We start from the raw sequence: 19045 nt of genomic DNA, 5'->3' as shown, positions 1-19045 counted from the left end.
ACCTAACTAACCTAAGGACATCATACACATCCATGCCCGAGGCAGGATTCGAACCTGCGACCGTAGCTTGTGAATGAAACATGAAAGTACAACAGGAAGGAAAACCAGTACTAAAGCTCAGAGACGGTAGGCGTTTATGGCCAGACATCAGGTGGATGCAAAACAATTGTACTTCATGAACGTCTAAATGGGCTCCAAACCAGAGTAAATAAACAGTGCAAAAAAAAAAAAAAAATGAAACCGGGGAGTAACTGTACCGCTCGGCCACACAAGCCGGCCCTCCCTAAATAAATTATTCTCCTGTGCCTCCTTGTATGATTCCAGAAAGGCATCCTCAAACCGGCACATCTCATTCCTAATCTCCCAGATCTCCACTGTTGTTTTTAGTGTCCAGTCATGACTAGTGAGCAATACATCCGGTTGTCTCGAGAGCATCACACCCGATTCGAGAGGCTGAACAACTGTTACCTGCGCTGCATGACCACTGCAGACGTATAGCAGCAACAGGACCATCCTCGTAGTCCAGGATGCCCTCGTGTATTCGCCAATTATAGAATAAAATTACTCTATCACCCCTTCCCTCATTCCGAGAACGCGCAATCCATAAAAAACAACACCAATGATAACGACACTAAAAATAACAACTCTGCAAAAAATAAAAACGACGAATACCTCTATGGCAATAAAAATGGCGCCTAGAACCGCTCGGCCATACTGGCCGGCTCTGCTGGTTTCCTCAGTACCTTCATTGCGCCTAGGTCATGCAAATTACACAGCAGTAATGATAAGCTTCCTTTACAACCATCTTCACAGAAAGTGCCATGTAGATCTCCCAACTTTATTAGCCTCATTTGTTTGTTGAGAATGTCGTTCTCGATTTATTGTGTTTCATTTGCAGGTAGAAGAGCTAATTTAAATGGCGCTGGAGATAGCGAGAAATGAAATCTACCCCGAGTGGGCATCCAGCAAGTTCTTTGTCGCCGCCTTCAGGCTGGCCGGATTTGATGTCCTGGAGGACAGTGTACGGGTGGAGAATGCATGTGGTGGCGGTGGTGGATTCATGAGCGAGACACTACGTGTTCAGGGGCTCACCCAGCACGGAGCTGTGGCCAGCCTCATAGTGAAGGCGCCGCTGTCTGATGGCGGGGGCGGAGGAGGAAGGCTCTGTTCTGCAGGTCTGTTCCGGCGAGAGCGGGCGCTGTACTCTCGGACGCTGCCTGCTGCGGAGGCGGCGCTGAAGGCGGTCGAGGGAGGGGCGTGGCGGCCGCTATGGCCCGCCTCCTGGGGCGTGTGCGGAGGCGGCTGTATACTGCTGCAGGACGTGGCGACCGCGGGATTCCGCAAGGCGCCCGGCGCCGCCTCCGCCCGCGGGTTGGATTTGGCGCACTCCCTGGCTGCGCTGCGCGGGCTGGCGCGCCTCCACGCCGCCTCCACTCAAACTGCGCGCCGCGACGCCCAGGTGGAGCCGCTGCTGCGGGAGCCCGTCGCCTTCGGCCCCAGCCAGGCCCCTTTGTTACAGTCACAGGCCAGGACGGTCCTTCTGAAGATGGCCGACGTGCTGAACCGCTATCCCTGGTTCTGGAGGTACCGAAACAAGTTTCTCCAGCTGGCAGACACCTTGCTGCCTAGAGCAACACACGCTATTGCCAGCTGTAATGAGAAGCTCACTGTCATGGTGCATGGGGACTTGCAGAAGAACAACATGATGTTCCGGTGTTTGAAGGATGAGCTTGAAGTCATTATCTACGATTTTCAGGTAAAACATGTTTCTGCCAAACAAGTTATTCATCTCTTAGAGTAAATAACTTTTTTTATTACAGCCAGGTGCGTCACTTTTATGTAACTGAAAAATCGTATGCTGACTAAAAGTAATTTCCATTTAAAATAATTGGAAAGCCACGATCGCTTCAATATCGTTTACTAGATGACCGGTTTCAGCGCTCTGAAGGTGCCATTATCGGACCTGAAACGTGTATTAACATTTATAAATGTTTACTAGATGACTGGTCCCAACTCTCTGAAGGTGCCATCATCGGATCTGAAACGTGTATTAACATTTATAAACGTGTATTAACATTTATAATACATGTTTCAGATCCGATGATGGCACCTTCAGAGTGCTGAAACCGGTCATCTAGTAAACGATATTGAAGCGATCGTGGCTTTTCAATTATTTTAAAAACAGAGTAATCGCCCCACGATACACCATGTGTTCACTGCAAAATTTCCATTTACTTGGAACCTGTATGTATTCTGAAACGCTTGCTGCAAAACCAGTGTCCTACTTTCCAACTTGGGATGTTTTTTTTGACTTGAAAAAGAGCTATATCCCTAGAAATACTGATAAGTGGGAAACAGAAGTAAAATATGGTGCAAGCCTTGTTGCTGTGGTCTTCAGTCCAAAGACTGGTTGGATGCAACTCACCGTGCTACTCTATCCTGTGCAAACATCTTCATCTCTGAGTAACTATTGCTACCAACATCCTTCTGAATCTGCTTATGTATTCATCTGTTGGTCTTCTCTACGAGTTTTACTCCTCAGACTTCGTTCCAGTACTAAACTGGATCCCTTGGCGTAGCAGAATATGTCCTGTCAATCGATTCCTTCTTTTAGCCAGGTTGCCCCACAAATTTCTTTTCTCTCCAATTCTATTCAGACCTGACAGGTCTACTAAATAGTTGCTGTTCAACTGAAGACTTGTTTCTACTCGAAAATATCGGCCAAATCATAGCATTTTGCTGAACAGATCTACAGTACAAGATAAGGATACATATTTCAGATTGAGAGCTAAATCTTCATGGCTCTACAACTTTGTTCGAGGATCTCTGTAATAGTCACATAATTCGACCCACCCTCATTCTGGACTGTTGTCACATGTCATTATTTCCGTAATAAACACGTGTACACACGCACACAAAAATACACACACACACACACACACACACACACACACACACACACACACACACACACACAAGACAAGGAATAATCCTGAGGCAATCAACGTACTAAGACTGCTCCGACATTAACTAACTCAAATCTACACCCAATCCATTGGAGAGATGTGACCCGAGACAGGAAAACAATTGTCGAGGATATTCGCAGCCATGTGGCATAGTTTCATGAATTACCCTATCCGTAGGAATGAAAACAATTTCACAATACAGTGAAGGCTTTCACGATTAGATGTCATAGTTGCTGGTGCGTTTCCAGGTTGTATGGCTGTGGTCCAAAGATCTTCTCGGGTTCTGACGTTTATTTCTCAATAGAAGAATGGCATTGAAGTCAGCAATGATCAAAGTGAGCAAAGACAGTTGATTATGATGGTATGGGACTCACATGAGGCTCCCCAAAGTGTGGAGAAATACTATACACGGAAATTAACGTCGAATACAAAACAGATGGACAGAGTTACGTCCTAAATGTCTAAAGGCCTTTCACAGATTCTTGAGTGCAGATTGGCACAAAACTCAGTGTAGGGCTTTATGGTACTTGACGTGGATCACTATTTCTTGAGTTGATTTACTAGTCATGCATTAACAGTTCTGTTGATCACATTAGTAACCTCAAAGTGATTTAATAACATACCAAAATGTGTGAGTGAGTCATATTGCTACCTTATAGTCAGTGATGGTACAAAAGTGAACAACTGCAGCTTACACACTTGGAGTCATGTGTAGATAGCATGCCAAAATAGCAGACTATAATACAAGTTGACAACATGGTGAGGTACCGCAATAGCAGAGAAAGATGCATTACTTACGCAATGCGAGTAGCGAATAAATCATCTGAAGGCAACACTGCTGTGATTTTAGTATCATAATATTAAATAGTTGTGGAGATTCCCTGGGTCAGAATAGCATCGTACATGAAACAACCTTCGGATTCTACTTACTGCTTTTTAATGAAGCACTTAACATGAGGTAAGGATCCAAGGAGAGAGAGGGAGCTCATATTGTCATGACCCCCCACACATCAAGGCAGAGAATACATTTTAGAAAATCTTTTACATTTTTTACACGTGTCAGTTTTCAAGTTTCTCGTGTAACATGTACAGAATAAAGTACCAAGAAAATTGAGAGCTTCGAATTAAGTGAGGAATTCAAGAAAAACGGAAGCCATATTTAACACAAGATACCTTTCAGTTTATTGTCCACGTGTATCAACTTAGCTCCTGACCGTCTCCCGAAAACGTTCCAGCCAGTGTACTGCTGCAGAAGGTATACGTGTGATCTTATCGTTACTTTTGCCCTTCATCCCATACATAGTTTCTGTTCTTATACGTACATGCGATCCTACTGGTCGCAACAACTCGACATCTGATTCATATTTATGATTCGGTCAACAAGTAAAATTGCTCATACTTGAAAGGTATGCACTTATTAAACAGTGTATATTTATATGTAAATACAGTATGTAAGCAAACGACCATGTGCGCAAGGACTACATAAAATGTCCCACCTTTGTTATGTTACGTCTGCACGATCTCTGAATATGGAATCGATTATATGTATCAACTATTGTTTTTTAATGTTTTTCCTCTATATTTGCCAATAATACATATTCGCGCTAGTGGCCTCTAGGTAATGTTTATTAAATTGTCAGACACTTCACAGCCAGCTAAGCGTATCACTTTATATGGCCAGAATCTCTGACTATTCACAGCAGTATTAATCATTTGTTACACCTATGTTTAATTTCAGTTATTTTCTGACTCATATGTAGCTGTACGAGACGTAAGTGGTATGTTGTTGTTGTGGTCTTCACTCCTGAGACTGATTTGATGCAGCTCTCCTTACTACTCTGTCCTGTGCAAGCTGCTTCATCTCCCAGTACGTATTGCAGCCTACATACTTCTAAATCTGCTTAGTGTATTCATCTCTTGGTCTCCCTCTACGATTTTTACCCTCCACGCTGCCCTCCAATACTAAACTTGTGATCCCTTGATGCCTCAGAACATGTCCTACCAACCGATCCCTTCTTCTAGTCAAGTTGTGCCACAAACTCCTCTTCTCCCTAATTCTATTCAACACCTCCTCATTAGTTATGTGATCTACCCATCTAATCTTCAGCATTCTTCTGTAGCACCACGTTTCGAAAGCTTCTATTCTCTTCTTGTCCAAACTATTTATCGTCCATGTTTCACTTCCATACATGGCTACACTCCATACAAATACTTTCAGAAACGACTTCTTGAAACTTAAATCTATACTCGACGTTAACAAATTTCTCTTCTTCAGAAACGCTTTCCTTGCCATTGCCAGTCTACATTATGTATCCTCTCTGCTTCTACCATCATCAGTTATTTTGCTCCCCACATAGAAAAACACATCTACTACTTTAAGCGTCTCATTCCGTAGTCTAATTCCCTCAGCGTCACCCGACTTAATTCGACTACATTCTATTATCCTCGTTTTGCTTTCGTTGATGTTCATCTTATATCCTCCTTTCAAGACATTGTCCATTCCGTTCAGCTGCTCTTCCAGGTCTTTTGCTGTCTCTGGCAGAACTACAATGTCATCGAAAAAACCTCAAAGTTTTTATTTCTTCTCCATGGATTTGAATTCCTACTCCGAATTTTTCCTTTGTTTCTTTTACTGCTTGCTCAGTATACAGATTGATTAACATCAGGGACAAGCTACAACCCTGTCTCAATCCCTTTCCAACCACTGCTTCCCTTTCATGCACCTCGACTCTTATAACTGCCGTCTGCTTTCGGTACAAATTATAAATAGCCTTTCGCTCCCTGTATTTTACACCTACCACCTTCAGAATTTGAAAGAGAGTATTCCAGTCAACATTGTCATAAGCTGTCTCTAAGTATACAAATTCTAGAAACGTAGGTTTGTCTTTCCTTAATATATTTTCTAAGATAAGTCGTAGGGTCAGTATTGCCTCACGTGTTCCAACATTTCTACGAAATCCAGATTGATGCTCCCCGAGGTCGGCTTCTACGAGTTTTTCCATTCGTCTGTAAAGAATTCGTGTTAGTATTTTGCATCCGTGATTTATTAAACTGATAGTTCGGTAATTTTCACATCTGTCAACACCTGCTTTCTTTGGGATTGGAATTATTATATTCTTCTCGAAGTCTGAGGGTATTTCACCTGTCTCATACATTTTGCTCACCAGATGGTAGAGTTTTGTCCGACTGGCTCTCCCAAGGCTGTCAGTAGTTCTAACGGAATGTTGTCTACTTCGGGGTCTTGTTTCGACTTAGGTCTTTCAGTGCTCTGCCAACTCTTCACGCAGTATCATATCGCCCATTTCATCTTCATCTACATCCTCTTCCATTTCCATAATATTGTCCTCAAGAACATCGCCCTTGTATAACCCTCTATATACTCCTTCCACCTTTCTGCTTTCCCTTCTTTGCTTAGAACTGGGGTTCCATCTGATCTCTTGATATTCATACAAGTGGTTCTCTTTTCTCCAAAGGTATAGAGTGATTTATTTCCTCTCATGGCTTCCTTTCTGGGTAATATACTGTTACAACCAGTTTTTTGTTATACTTGTATTACAAAAAAGAAAGAAAAACAAATATTCTCCTACCAATCTACATCTTAATCAGAATTCTGCAAGCGGAGGGTTCTTCTGGTACCAGTAACTGGTTCTCCACACCTTTTCCACTCGCGAACGGCGCATGGGAAGAATTCCTCGAATTTTCTCGCTGTCGTCGCGAGAAGAAGCAATACGTTGTCCGACTCATTCCAGAAAGTGTCCTCTCGAAATTCCAATAGTAAACCTCTTCGAGATGCACAGCGCCTCTCTGGTAACATCTGCACTGGAGTTTGTTGATCATCTCTGCAATACTCTCGCGAAAACTAAACGTTCCCGTGTGAAACGCTTCGCCCTTCATTGGTTGTTCTCATTCTCTTCTATCAGCCCTAACTGGTAAGGGTTCCAGAGTGAAGAAAAATACTGAAGAATTGGTCGAACAAGCGCCGTTTAAGGTATTTCTGCAGTGCGTGAATTACATTTCCTTAAGATTCTTTCTATGAATCTCAGTCTGTTTCTGTACTCTTTGTTTTTTTGTGATCATTTCATCTGTGCACCACTCATCAATCCTCTGTGGGTCGTTCTGCAAATCGTTACTGTGTTCTGGCGTTGCTGCGTTCTTACAGACTACTGCATCATCAGCGGACAGCGTTAAAGAGCTTTCGACTCATTCTTCTAGATCATTTATTTGCATTGTAAACTATAATGGCTCGACCACATTTCCTTGGGGTACACTCAAAATTATCTTTACATTTTGTTCCGTTAAGAGCAGACTATTGATTTCTGTCTTCAAGAATGTTGTCGCATCCAGTCGCAGATCTGGTCAGATACTCAGCAAGCTCGTATTTTTTTCACTAAGCGACAGTGCGGGACAGCGTCAGATGTCTTCCTGACGGCCAGGAACAGGCATCAGTCTGAGGGCCGATGTGTACAACGCTGGGGATATCATGGAGGAACAGAGCGGGCGGATTTTCGCAAGATGTCTGTTTGCGGAATCCACGTTGATTTTTGTAAGGGAGATATTCGTTCTCCTAAGACATTATAACTCTTGAGCATAAAGTATGTTCCATAATTCTACAACAGATTGGTGACAACGATCATCATAATCACCATTTTCTTTGGGCCTTTGTCCCGCGTCAACGCAGACATGGATTTGGCGGTGTTTATTTTTGTTGCAAATGGTGGCCGGATGCCCTTCCTGTCAAGGGCCCCCCCCCGAACACCTTAGGACAGAACTAGTGTACCCCAGCTGCCTGCGTCTAGTGTAAGCCACGAAACAGTGCGAACGTTTTCAAATGTCTGCGAATCGTGTTAACTGAGGCGGAACGTGGGGACCAGCCCGGTATCCACCTAGCGGGATGTGGAAAGCCGCCTAAAAGCCACATCCAGGCTGGTTGGCGCTGACAACGGTATAGGCATATAATTATGTGCACCTGTCCTACGAGCCTTCTCGAAAACGGGAGTAACCTGCAATTTTTCACGTTACTAGGTACCCTTTGTTGCTCTAGTGACCTACAATAAATTACTGCTACAGGTGGAGCAAGTTCTTTCGCATAATCTTTGCAGAATCTTATACATATATCATCTGGTCCTGATGCCTTTTCACTACTAAGCGATTATAGTTGTTTTTATCTCAATATCTGCAATGTCTAAGTTCTTACGATGATTGAAAGGAGGGACTGCGTTACGATATTCCATTGTGAAACAATTTCGGATGAGCAAATTTAGTATTTCGATCTTCTCTGTATCGTTTTCCGTTCCGGTGGCTTTATTGTCGCTGAGAAACTGAATAGGTGATTTGGAATCGCTTACTGATTTTACGTAAGACCAAAACCTCTTAGGATTTTTAGTGAGGCCGGATGACAAAATTTTCCTTCAAAGTCACTGAACACTTCTCTCATTGATCACATCACGCTCATTTTGACATCGTTCAACCTCATTTGCCAGCTAGTCTTTGACTTCTCCTGAATCAAGTCGCAATCTGATCCGATCCTCGGCAAGCTTGTATTTTTTTTTCCACTTGGCTGACATCGAGGGACATGGATTCAACCTGAGCGCCGGTGCCTACAGCGATGTGGATCTCATGGAGAAACAGAGCGAGATGATTTTTGCAAGATCTCTATTTTCGGAATCCATGTTGATTCTTATAGGAGGAGATTTTCGTTCTCCAAAAACATCATAATTCCTGAACATGAAATTTACATAGCAATTTTCTCACACGGCTATAAAACCATGGTGGGTCTTTCCCATTTCGTAAGACCTTGCTCTGAAACTGCATGTTAAACGGTGCTTTTGAATAAAGTAAGACGTACAGTATCTTCTTGTCCATTAAGTTCTTTATTGTATAAATGTAACATCCGAATAGAACTTTCTCTCATTCGCTTCCTCACTGTTTAATTCTTTCAAATTTTATTTATGGTAGTGATGACTTCTGCCTATGCAGCATCTTCCGTTAATCCTTTGAATGTCCACTTAAAAAAATTATATTCGTTTTATGAATCAAGTTACTGTCTTCGTGATTTACTCCTTACTGTAACGATTTCTCCCTTTCTTCAAGCTTTACCTACGAAAAATCAGTAACTTTATTTTCAAATTCTTTTTATATGATTCTGACTTTTATCGTTTCCTTATGACCGAAAGGACTCGTAAATACACCAGTAGACTAAATAATGACAAGTCTGCAATTATTTCAACATTTAACGAAAATTAGCATTATTCCTTATGTCAGGTAGGAATGCACTCTGCTGTAATCAAGTTCTACAATTAATTGTTTATGCAAGGCTTTACCATTTAAGGAGTCGGCGCCTAAGTGACGCTGTGTCCTAGCACTTGTCACAGAAGTGGGCGGATACCCCATTCAGCATCCCATTAAGTGAAAGTAGCACTGAACGCTGTCCCGTTTAATGGCTGCTTAACGCCAATAATGAAATGAGGCATTCGTTAGTTTTCCTTTCTTTGTCGAGTTAAACGCAATTAGGACTTGCTAACAATTCTAAAATTCCTGGATACTTACGGGAAAACAACAAAAGGAGGTCTTACGTCGTATCTATGTACTCAAATCTATTCGAGGCATGCACCATACACCATGGGAAACAGCAACTACCCTCACTCGAGATGCTTCTGCACAGGCAACACTACAGGCCGGAACACAATCGAGCCTAATGTTGATTCAAAATTCATACTTCAAACACACATCAATCTGCGTATGAGCAGTACACTGCCAATGACCATGTAACAATCATTTAAGGTTTTACCAACCCAATATTTCCATTAAAGTAAGTTTAAACTGACCGAAAACTCTAACATCGTTCAACACTTAACAGAAATTAAATAATCTCACCAACAATCTTTGGGAACCGTGCTAACTTCAGAAACTTGTTAAAAATACGCGGACGGAGAAAAAACACAATACCAAAATAATATAATTAATTTAGAGTAATGAAATTTGCGCAATACATTTGTCCAGGTTACATATTTATGTGCTTAACATTACAAGATCACAGGTTATCTAAGTGCGAGATAAGTCATAGCAAATGTGAAATGCTGGTATATTAATAACCGTGTAACCATCAGAATGTTGAATGTAAGCAGGAAGACGTGCATGCATTGTGTTGTACAGGTGTTGGGCTTTGTCGGTCGATACAGGGACGATTAATGCCGGTTGTCGATGATGCTGGAGTTGTCGTCAGATGATGTCCCATATGTGCTCAACTGGAAACCTACCTAGTGATAGAGTAGGCCAAGGTATCATGTTGACACCCTGTAGAGTATGTTGGGCTACAACAGCGTTACGTGGGTGAGCGTTGTGTTGTTGGGAAACATCCCCTGGAATTTTGCTCATGAATTGCAGCTAACAGGTCCAGTCAGTAGACTGAAGTACAAATTTACAGTCAGGTTGAATGGAAGAACCACAAGAGTGGTCCTGCTGTCACATGAAGTCGCACTACAGACCATAATTCAAGGTGTAAGTCCAGTGTGTCTAGTACAAGCCCTCAACTGGCTTCCTTCTAACCAACACACGGCCATCAGTATCACCAAGATAGAACCAGCTTTCATGAGAAAACACAAAAAACCTCCACGTTGCCCTCCAATGAGCTCTTGATTCACACCGCTGAAGTCGAAGACGGTGGTGGTTTCGAGTTTGTGGAATTCACATTTACATCGCGTCTGGCTCGGAGCTGTCCATGAAGTAACCTATTTAATGACAGTCCCTGTCGTCAGTTGTCCATTGCCTCAGAAAGCATGTGTGTGATGTGTCCACAGTGAGGTGTGTTATTGTGATCATGCAGTTCTGCCGCACTCTCGCAAAGATGCTGTGCGATGGGACAGAGCCATACACCAAACAGGATGGTCTTCCTCCTCGGTAGTGTCACATGGCCATCTGGACCCGCTCTTCTTGCAGCTGTACATTCTCGTGACCACCGCTGCCAGCAATCACATACAGCTGCTACATTCCTGCCGAGTTTTTTCGCATCAGCAACATCCAGTCCTATTGCATCGACCTAGTTCAAACTCAATGAGGTGTTGATACAGCGTGTATTTGGTGCAAACCTGATTTGCATCCTCTTACTGGTCCTACTAGCGCCACTCTTATGCGACTGGCGCGAAATATGAACAGACATCATGTTTCAGATGCAGAAACACGCTTACCAACTTTCGTTTATGTCGCACCACTCCTTCTTGGTGCTGTGATTTTTTTCCATCAGTGTAACTCGACAACCTTTCCTTCGTAGATGGAAGGCAAGCTCTAGAGATAATTTATCACACTCCGACAACTCGACTGTGCTCCATCTCAAAATAGCCCACAGTCAGGAAACTTCACTAGCCCGTGACCAAAACCATAATGCCATAGAGCCATACTAAATTTCCGGTAACCATCAAATTTGAACAAACGAGCAGCGCTGCTTACGCTTTTTAACGCTTCACGCACATTGCGTATGACGACGGCCAATGTGTGTTCCAGGGTCCGACTACGGGCTGTTTGCGCTTAGATTTCAGCATGACTGGAAAACATTCGGCACCCACAATTCTCAACCTCTTTATACCCTCCTTCGATCTATAACAAGTCTCCACAACAATTAACATCAAGAAATCAGAAAGATAATACTTACATGTTTTATCACTTGTATCATCAGGATAAGGCGCTCATTCACATACTGACTTTATCTGCTGTCGACAAATCCCACACGGTTAGGGAGTACACTGGTAGGGATGGCAGTCCATAACAAGTTGAGTAAGCGAGGACGGAAATGGAAAGAACTCTCCTCTAAGGAAAGAACAGCAACATAAAAAGCGAATTCCCAAATGTAGGCTAGAGCGACCGAAAAAAGTATTTACAAACTCATATCCACAGTCTGTAGAAATGTGTTTCCAGTTGCAGTGCTAAGTGAAATACTGATAATGGTAATTACTAATTAGATACTTCGATTTTATATCGTGTAAATTTTCATGTCTAGATTGTGAGAGATTGTCGCTATTATACAGGAAGTCTCAAACCTCTTGGGTCTAATTGAAACAATTGATAGTGCGTCCTCAACCGAATATATTGAGATAGGGAACCAGTGGTCGGAAATACATATTTATTGTGTTATGAACATATAAAGCGTACACCACATAACAGCGTACCTGACTAATTGTTCAAGGCAATGACCGCCAGTCTCAATGCGTGTACTGCAACGGCGCATGCAGTTCTGCCTCACTCTCGTAAAGATTCCGGGTATCTTTTGTACACTGAAATAGGCAGCGGGTGATAAACATCGTACACCCGTGACCAGCATAAAGGCATACAGTGCACAACTTAGGTCATAGCACGTGTGTCATGTGAGGACCGGTGTGTTAATCTGTGCTGCACCCACCACGCTATCCCTGTCGTCAATTTTCCATCGCATCAGAAAGCTTGTGTGAGGTGTGTCCATGGTGAGGTGTGTTACTACGTCCAGTGCATGACGCATAGTCAAAGATGAAACGTTACTCGGCATAAGAATTGGGAGACGTGCATTTAATGAAGGGTTCTGCAGGTTATAGCTGCCGTAAAGCAGCAGGAATGTACAGAGAACCCATTCCCAATAGGCGTAATCCTAACTGGAAGAAGTTTATCTCCGTGGATACCAACTTACGAAAGCTGGGGTCGTTCACAGCACAGAGAACCGACGAAGGTTCCCACCAAAGGGATGTTCAAACATCAGACTGCGAGGAGGTGATGTCAAATTGTGTGGCCAGACAGGCAGCAATGAGTACCCGAGAACTTACCAGTGACACACACACTTCGAAGCATACAAGTAGAGAGTACTGATGGAACAGGTCTTACACCCCATCATAAGGAACGTGTACAATCGCTGAAACCAACAGGTTTTTATCCCTGTGTTTACATCTGCCAATGGATTATCCACTGTAGTGCTGAACTTCATACAGTTTGTGTAGTTCACGGATGAGGCCTCATTCACCCGTGATGGTGTTTTCAACAGCTGGAACAGCCATGTCTAAAGCGAGGAAAATCCGCCCGCTACTCCATATCGGTGGACGCCAGCAACGATTCTCTGTCAGTGTACGAGCGGGCATTATCCAAGATCAGGTAATAGATCCTTATTTTCTGCCTCTCCGTTTGTGTGCTCCGTATTACTTGATGTTCACGGGAAATGTGCTGCCAGAGTTGTTTGAGACGGTACACTTGTTGTCTGTGAACGGATTTAGTTTCAACACGACGGTGTTCGAGCTCATTTCGACGTTAATATCAGTGAGCACCTGAACAACATGTACCCTCATTGCTGGATTGGAAGGGGAGAGCCTGCGTCATGGCCAGCATGCTCGTCGGATCTTGCACATCTGGACTTTCTCCTCTAGAGTTACGTCAAGACACTGGCGTATGAAAACCTTAAGAAACGGATTAAGATCTGCTTGCTAGTGTCCAAGCTCCCACTCACCTGGAACAACAGACAACAGGGATCTTTGAAAGAGTGCAGCAGAACTATATGTGCAGTTGAATGCATGTGTTGAGACTGGAAGTCGTCACTTCGAATAGTTACAATGAGCTACATGTACATTTCTGTTGCGTAATGCATTTCCATAGCCCAATAAATATGCTTTTCCGACCATGGGTTCTCCATCTCAATCCAATTGGGTGTGGAGCCACTGTAACCTCTTTCAGTTTGACCCGAAAGGTCTGAGACACACTATAGTTCCTAAATCAGTTGCTCAACTAACACACTCCTAAATTTTTTGGATGTATTGTTTTCAAATAATGTATTTCTCTGAATGGCTACTTAATGTGCAAAAGTGATGAACTAAACAGCGATATTAATAAATTACTGTTAATATCATTATGTTGAATAGTTTTACATTTTGTTTATTATTATTATAATCATAAGAATCTGTACTATGTTAAAATTTGGGAGTGCAACAAAGTTATATTGGGGAGTGAGGGGAGGACTGTAACAAACTCCCTAGAACTGAACCCAGAATGCGCACCTTTTCAACGTAAAGTACGGTGTTGCCCTGCTCACCTCAAATGTGACAGTGGTAGTACTTCCGTCGTATGAATCTGCTGGAACTGTCCTGTCAGCATACAAAAGCTAATATTTCGTTTGTGTTCGACATTTTGTACTTATTGGACGATTTATTCAGGGAGCCCACATCGGGTCTCCAGCGGAGGACCTGCAGTACTTCCTGCACACGACCACCAGCCTGGAGGTGCTGCAGCGGCACACGGACCTGCTGCTGTCCGAGTACCACAGCACCCTGCAGCACACGTTGCGAGCCCTGGGGCTGCAGCAGCAGGCGGACGCCTACCCGCTGGAGCAGCTGAGGAGAGAGATGGAGCAGCTGGCACCAGTAGGAGTCTTCTGCACCTACAACCTGCTGCCTGTCATGCTCAACCTAGAGGCAGTCGATTTCGACCTCGATACATCGTCACCCAGCTATGCAGCTAACGCAGAGAAGCTGTTACAGAAATGCTTCACAAACCCCGAATATTTGGCATTTGCTCAATATTTGACACCACTTTTTGATAAGAGTGGTCTTCTTGAAAGTTATTAGACTTCTAATTGAGATTCTGTTCAGGATTAGTTTGAAGTGTGCTGAAGTATTAATACCTTCCTAATAATAAGTTCTATGTGAAGACTGTTAATGGCAGGTAGTGAGCAATGTGTGCACATCGTTTCTAAATGCTGCAGTGCCTATTAGAATACTCTAAGTAATAAATCTACCAAGACATTTTGCTCGCTTATTTCACTTCTATTTACACACTTCTTTTCTATGCTATTATGCGTATCTTTTAGCTATAATATTTTACGAAACTTCTACATTTTTTAATGTGTATTTTAACCTATCATAAGTGGTATGTATGAAATATTAAGTCAGCTCTCTATGTGTATGTTTTTGATCTTGATGTTTGTCATGAAGTATACTTTGTAGTACACCCTATGTATCAGGATGGAATAACATCTAGCATATTTCTCTACACATTCTACAGATCTGTACTGTAGACAAATGTTGCAAATTTTCTGTGTATGATGTGCTGCCATGATAGCAGAACTTTTGGTTTCCATCTCAGAAACTCTTCGACATAAAAATACCACAATTTATTGTGACAAATTAGATTTTTTGTACGTGATTGCAGACTTTCGTCTTTCACATACAAATGGAATATGAAGAATTTTTTCCTTTTGGTGTGAAGAAGGCAGATGAGGAATTTACATCCTGTCAACAACGAGGGCATCAAATATTTATTTTATGAATTCATACAGCTTTTTCTTACTATAACGAATACTTATTTATGCTAGAGATGAGTTTCACTTTTTATATTAAGGTATGTTCACTCACTTTCATCTGGAAAAAAACAATTTTGTTTTTATATGCAGTACTCATAGATTAGGAAACAATTCACATTAAAATTGTTACATTAATAAGTTATTGTTCACAGTTATTTGCTTTTTTTTTGGCCGGAGAAGCAGATTCCATACAAAAGTAAAAAAAAACACTTTGAAAAATATAGACAAAATACTGCATGATGCAGACGAAAGAAAACTGATCTTCCGATATCAACTTAAGCCAGTCGAAAATTCGCAAGCCAAAGAACACAGTGAGACCCACAACAAGCGTTAGAAAAGCTTCCACTGACAAGCTTATGGGCTGTATGATAAAATTACTGTCTGAAAACTTGAAATTACAGGAAGACAGAATCATAAAAGACGCTATATACCTAATACAACGTATAAAAACTGTAAGAATAATGACACAGCAACACATCTTCTCTCATTAGTAAAGAAAGTATGTGACCCAATATGCCAGTAACAGAGAAATAGACATTATAGAAAAGGACCTGAAACGTACAACAGATGAAGGAAATACTCACATTAGCACTGCATATAATGGAACAAAACTACTTCCAAAAAGAAAAAAAAAAGGTTCAAATGACTCTGAGCACTATGGGACTTAACATCTGAGGTCATCAGTCCCCTAGAACTTAGAACTACTTAAACCTAACTAACCTAAGGACATCACACACATCCATGACCGAGGCAGGATTCGAACCTGCGACCGTAGCGGTCCAGACTGAAGCGCCTAGAACCGCTCGGCCACACCGGCCGGCAAAACTACTTCCAGTTTAAGAATACCTTTTATTTACCAGAGGACAGATCACCAAAGGAACCTCCAAATTTGGGAGCGTTAGCAAAGATTTTTATAAATTGCTGGACAGATCATTTTTTAAGAAATTAGTTGTAAAACATATTATAGGTAGTTCAGATGGATGAATGACATCTTCTCAGTAGATGAACCACATACGAAAATTGTTAAACTGCATGCTGATCTAAACAAGCTATGCAAGAAAATAAAATTCACAGTTGATAAAGAACAAAATAATCAAATTAAATTTCCAGAGAAAACTATTATAAAACAATACATCAAACCCATAATCGAAAATTAACGTAAACCCACAACTGACACGGTCACCTACGAAATCTTGAAGCCCTATAAAACCCAAAAAGAACTAGCACTTAGAAATACCCTATGTTCCATAGACAGTAGCATGGTGGCACTCAAGAAACAAAACTACAAAAATAATTAGACATCAAATGGCAGCTAGCCATAAACAATGGATACAATAATAATATAGTCACAAAGCTATACAACAACAGTGTACTATACAATAACAGTAAACACAAAGCCACATACAACAACAAAATTATGAAACTGCAGAAGTACTATTAAATGTCAATCGATCTTTTTCATACTTAATGTATCAAATTCTATCGACAACTGAACCATACTGCTAAATTTTCAAATCAATGACTTCAATAATTTGGGAGATATAAATTTTTGCCTAAAACACGTAATAACCGTGTTGACATCGTGGAACCGAGAAGGGACTGCAATGTATTCGCCTATAGTATCAACTAAAACTACAACCAAGAGGACAGGTTCGTATAATCCAATTTTTTGGAATTTTCTTTAGTTTCATTGCCACCGATTTTTCACGTAATTAACACCACACTGGAAAATTATTATTTTGTTGTGTTTTGCTTGTGTGAGTGTTTTGTAGAGACTGAGAGAGTGAATGGAGGCCATACATAAAGTGAGAACGTGAAATTTTATTAAAGCTATGTAATGTAAGAGTGAGGAAGTTGTTGTGTAATAGGGTAATTTGTGAATTATTTCCGAGTGAGCTTGGTTTTGTAAAGGGCAGCCAGAAGGTGAGTTGAGTATTAAATTTGTTAGTAATTTATTTCGTGAAAAGGAATCGTGTTTTGTTTTCTTTACATTTTATCTAGTTTTGGAATTACGAGATTTCTAGTCTAAATTATGTATGTTAATCTGATTGGCGGAGTATAGAGGTGCTCGGGATAATCTGACTGGCTGCTTAACATACCAACCAATAAAAAGTCAGCATTTCCCGCGCGTCTGAGTAGGGCTTGGTGCCTCAGTTCTATAAGCCGAGATAGTCGCTCGGGAGCCGTCTTCCAGAAAAACCTATGTTAAATCGCACTGACCATATTTGTACTAAAATGAAGAAAGCCGCGCGTTTGATCGGTTCTCGTGTAGTTGATGAAAAGCGACTACAGTGTTGAATATTTTGTGAGTGTTTATTTCAAGTCGTACATAGACTCCGCGTGGCGTGTTTCGTGCAGATAACGAGACATTATGGCGAGAACATCTGTACGAGAACCCTACTGGACGACTGAACGCATTAACTCGCAAGTAGTCGTGGGTCAGTGACTGTTTAGGACGTTCAAAATACAGGGTCGGACTAAATATCTTCTGGCTGCTTTCTGGCTGTGAACTTGTTCAGAAATGGTTCAAATGGCTCTAAGCACTATGGGACTTAACATCAGAGGTAATCAGTCCCCTAGACTTAGAACAACTTAAACCTAGCTAAGGACATCACACACATCCATGCCCCAGGCAGGATTCGAACCTGCAACCGTAGCAGCAGCGCGAGTCAGAACTGAAGCGCCTAGAACCGCTTACCCGCAGCGGTCGGCTGTGAACTTGTAACAGAGACAGTCAGTTCCATAATTGATGTCGGGATATTAAATCCGACTTGGCAGTCATTTTCCGTGTTTTAAAGACAAGAAACCAACTTACAGGGAATATTAGAAATTCTTTAACGAGTCATGCAAGAATCTCGAACGCCCGTTTGATTAACTTTCAGCTGGAATGGAGTTATGTGGTCTTTCCGTGGTAGATATTTAGTCGAATTTTCGTCCACGCTGCTTTTGTCAGCTAAACTAGTATCTGCCATCACAGAACGAAGGGAAGAAATGCATATTTCGTCCGGAAAGATTAATTAACTTCCTTTCATCTGCGAGATGTAAACAGAGTTGGCAATTTGCAACATAGTCTACATGGCCGATTGCGCTCTCGACTTGCTCTAAAGGGTGGTTGGGTTTCGGGTTCCGCCGAATAGGTCAGGTGACCACTACACGCAGGAGGCGGCTACACGGGTAGCAGCGGCGGTGTGACGTGGACTGGTCGGTTTTTAGAGGATCTCGGGAAAACACAAAAATGGCTTCAGTCACAAACGGTGCAGGCTGAACATAGGAAGAACGTAGATACAGGGACCATCGGTATAACAGTTGTAAATTGTCGTATCTGTGTTGTGAAAATACCAGAGCTCCAAGCGCTAATAGAAAGCAGTGATGCTCAAATCTTTATATGCACTGAAAGCTGGCTTAAACCGGAGATAAGCTCAGCCGAAGTTTTGGCGAAGAACCTAACGATGTTCCGAAAGGATAGGCTAGACACGAATTGTTTGCAGACGAATGGAAAAACTGGTAGAAGCCGACCTCGGGGAACATCAATTTGGATTTCGTAGAAATGTTGGAACACCTGAGGCAATACTGACCCTACGACTTATCTTAGAAAATAGATTAAGGAGAGACAAACCTACGATTCTAGAATTTGTATACTTAGAGACAGCTTATGACAATGTTGATGGCATACTCTCTTTCAAATTCTGAAGGTGGTAGGTGTAAAATACAGGGAGCGAAAGGCTATTTATAATTTGTACCGAAACCAGACGGCAGTTATAAGAGTCGAGGTGCATGAAAG

The 19045-nt window shown here is 42.0% G+C and overlaps 1 protein-coding gene across 1 annotated transcript; it reads left to right on the top strand.

The window, feature by feature from the left end:
* Positions 1 to 916: 916 nt before the first annotated feature.
* Positions 917 to 14530, top strand: LOC124775725. The gene is made up of 2 exons (XM_047250552.1): positions 917 to 1756; positions 14120 to 14530. Exons 1-2 carry the CDS (start codon positions 917 to 919, stop codon positions 14528 to 14530), a joined length of 1251 nt encoding a protein of 416 aa, XP_047106508.1.
* Positions 14531 to 19045: the final 4515 nt, after the last annotated feature.

Source organism: Schistocerca piceifrons, chromosome 2 (genome assembly GCF_021461385.2).
Source record: "Schistocerca piceifrons isolate TAMUIC-IGC-003096 chromosome 2, iqSchPice1.1, whole genome shotgun sequence".
NCBI classification, from domain to species: Eukaryota; Metazoa; Arthropoda; class Insecta; order Orthoptera; family Acrididae; genus Schistocerca; species Schistocerca piceifrons.
This window is presented reverse-complemented; position numbering and strand designations above follow the sequence as displayed.

Excerpts from the sequence above, each read along its gene's own strand:
- LOC124775725 (XM_047250552.1), top strand. The coding sequence starts at position 917 with ATGGCGCTGGAGATAGCGAGAAATGAAATCTACCCCGAGTGGGCATCC. Across the intron at positions 1,757-14,119 it reads TCATTATCTACGATTTTCAG|GGAGCCCACATCGGGTCTCC; the intron begins GTAAAACATGTT and ends CGATTTATTCAG.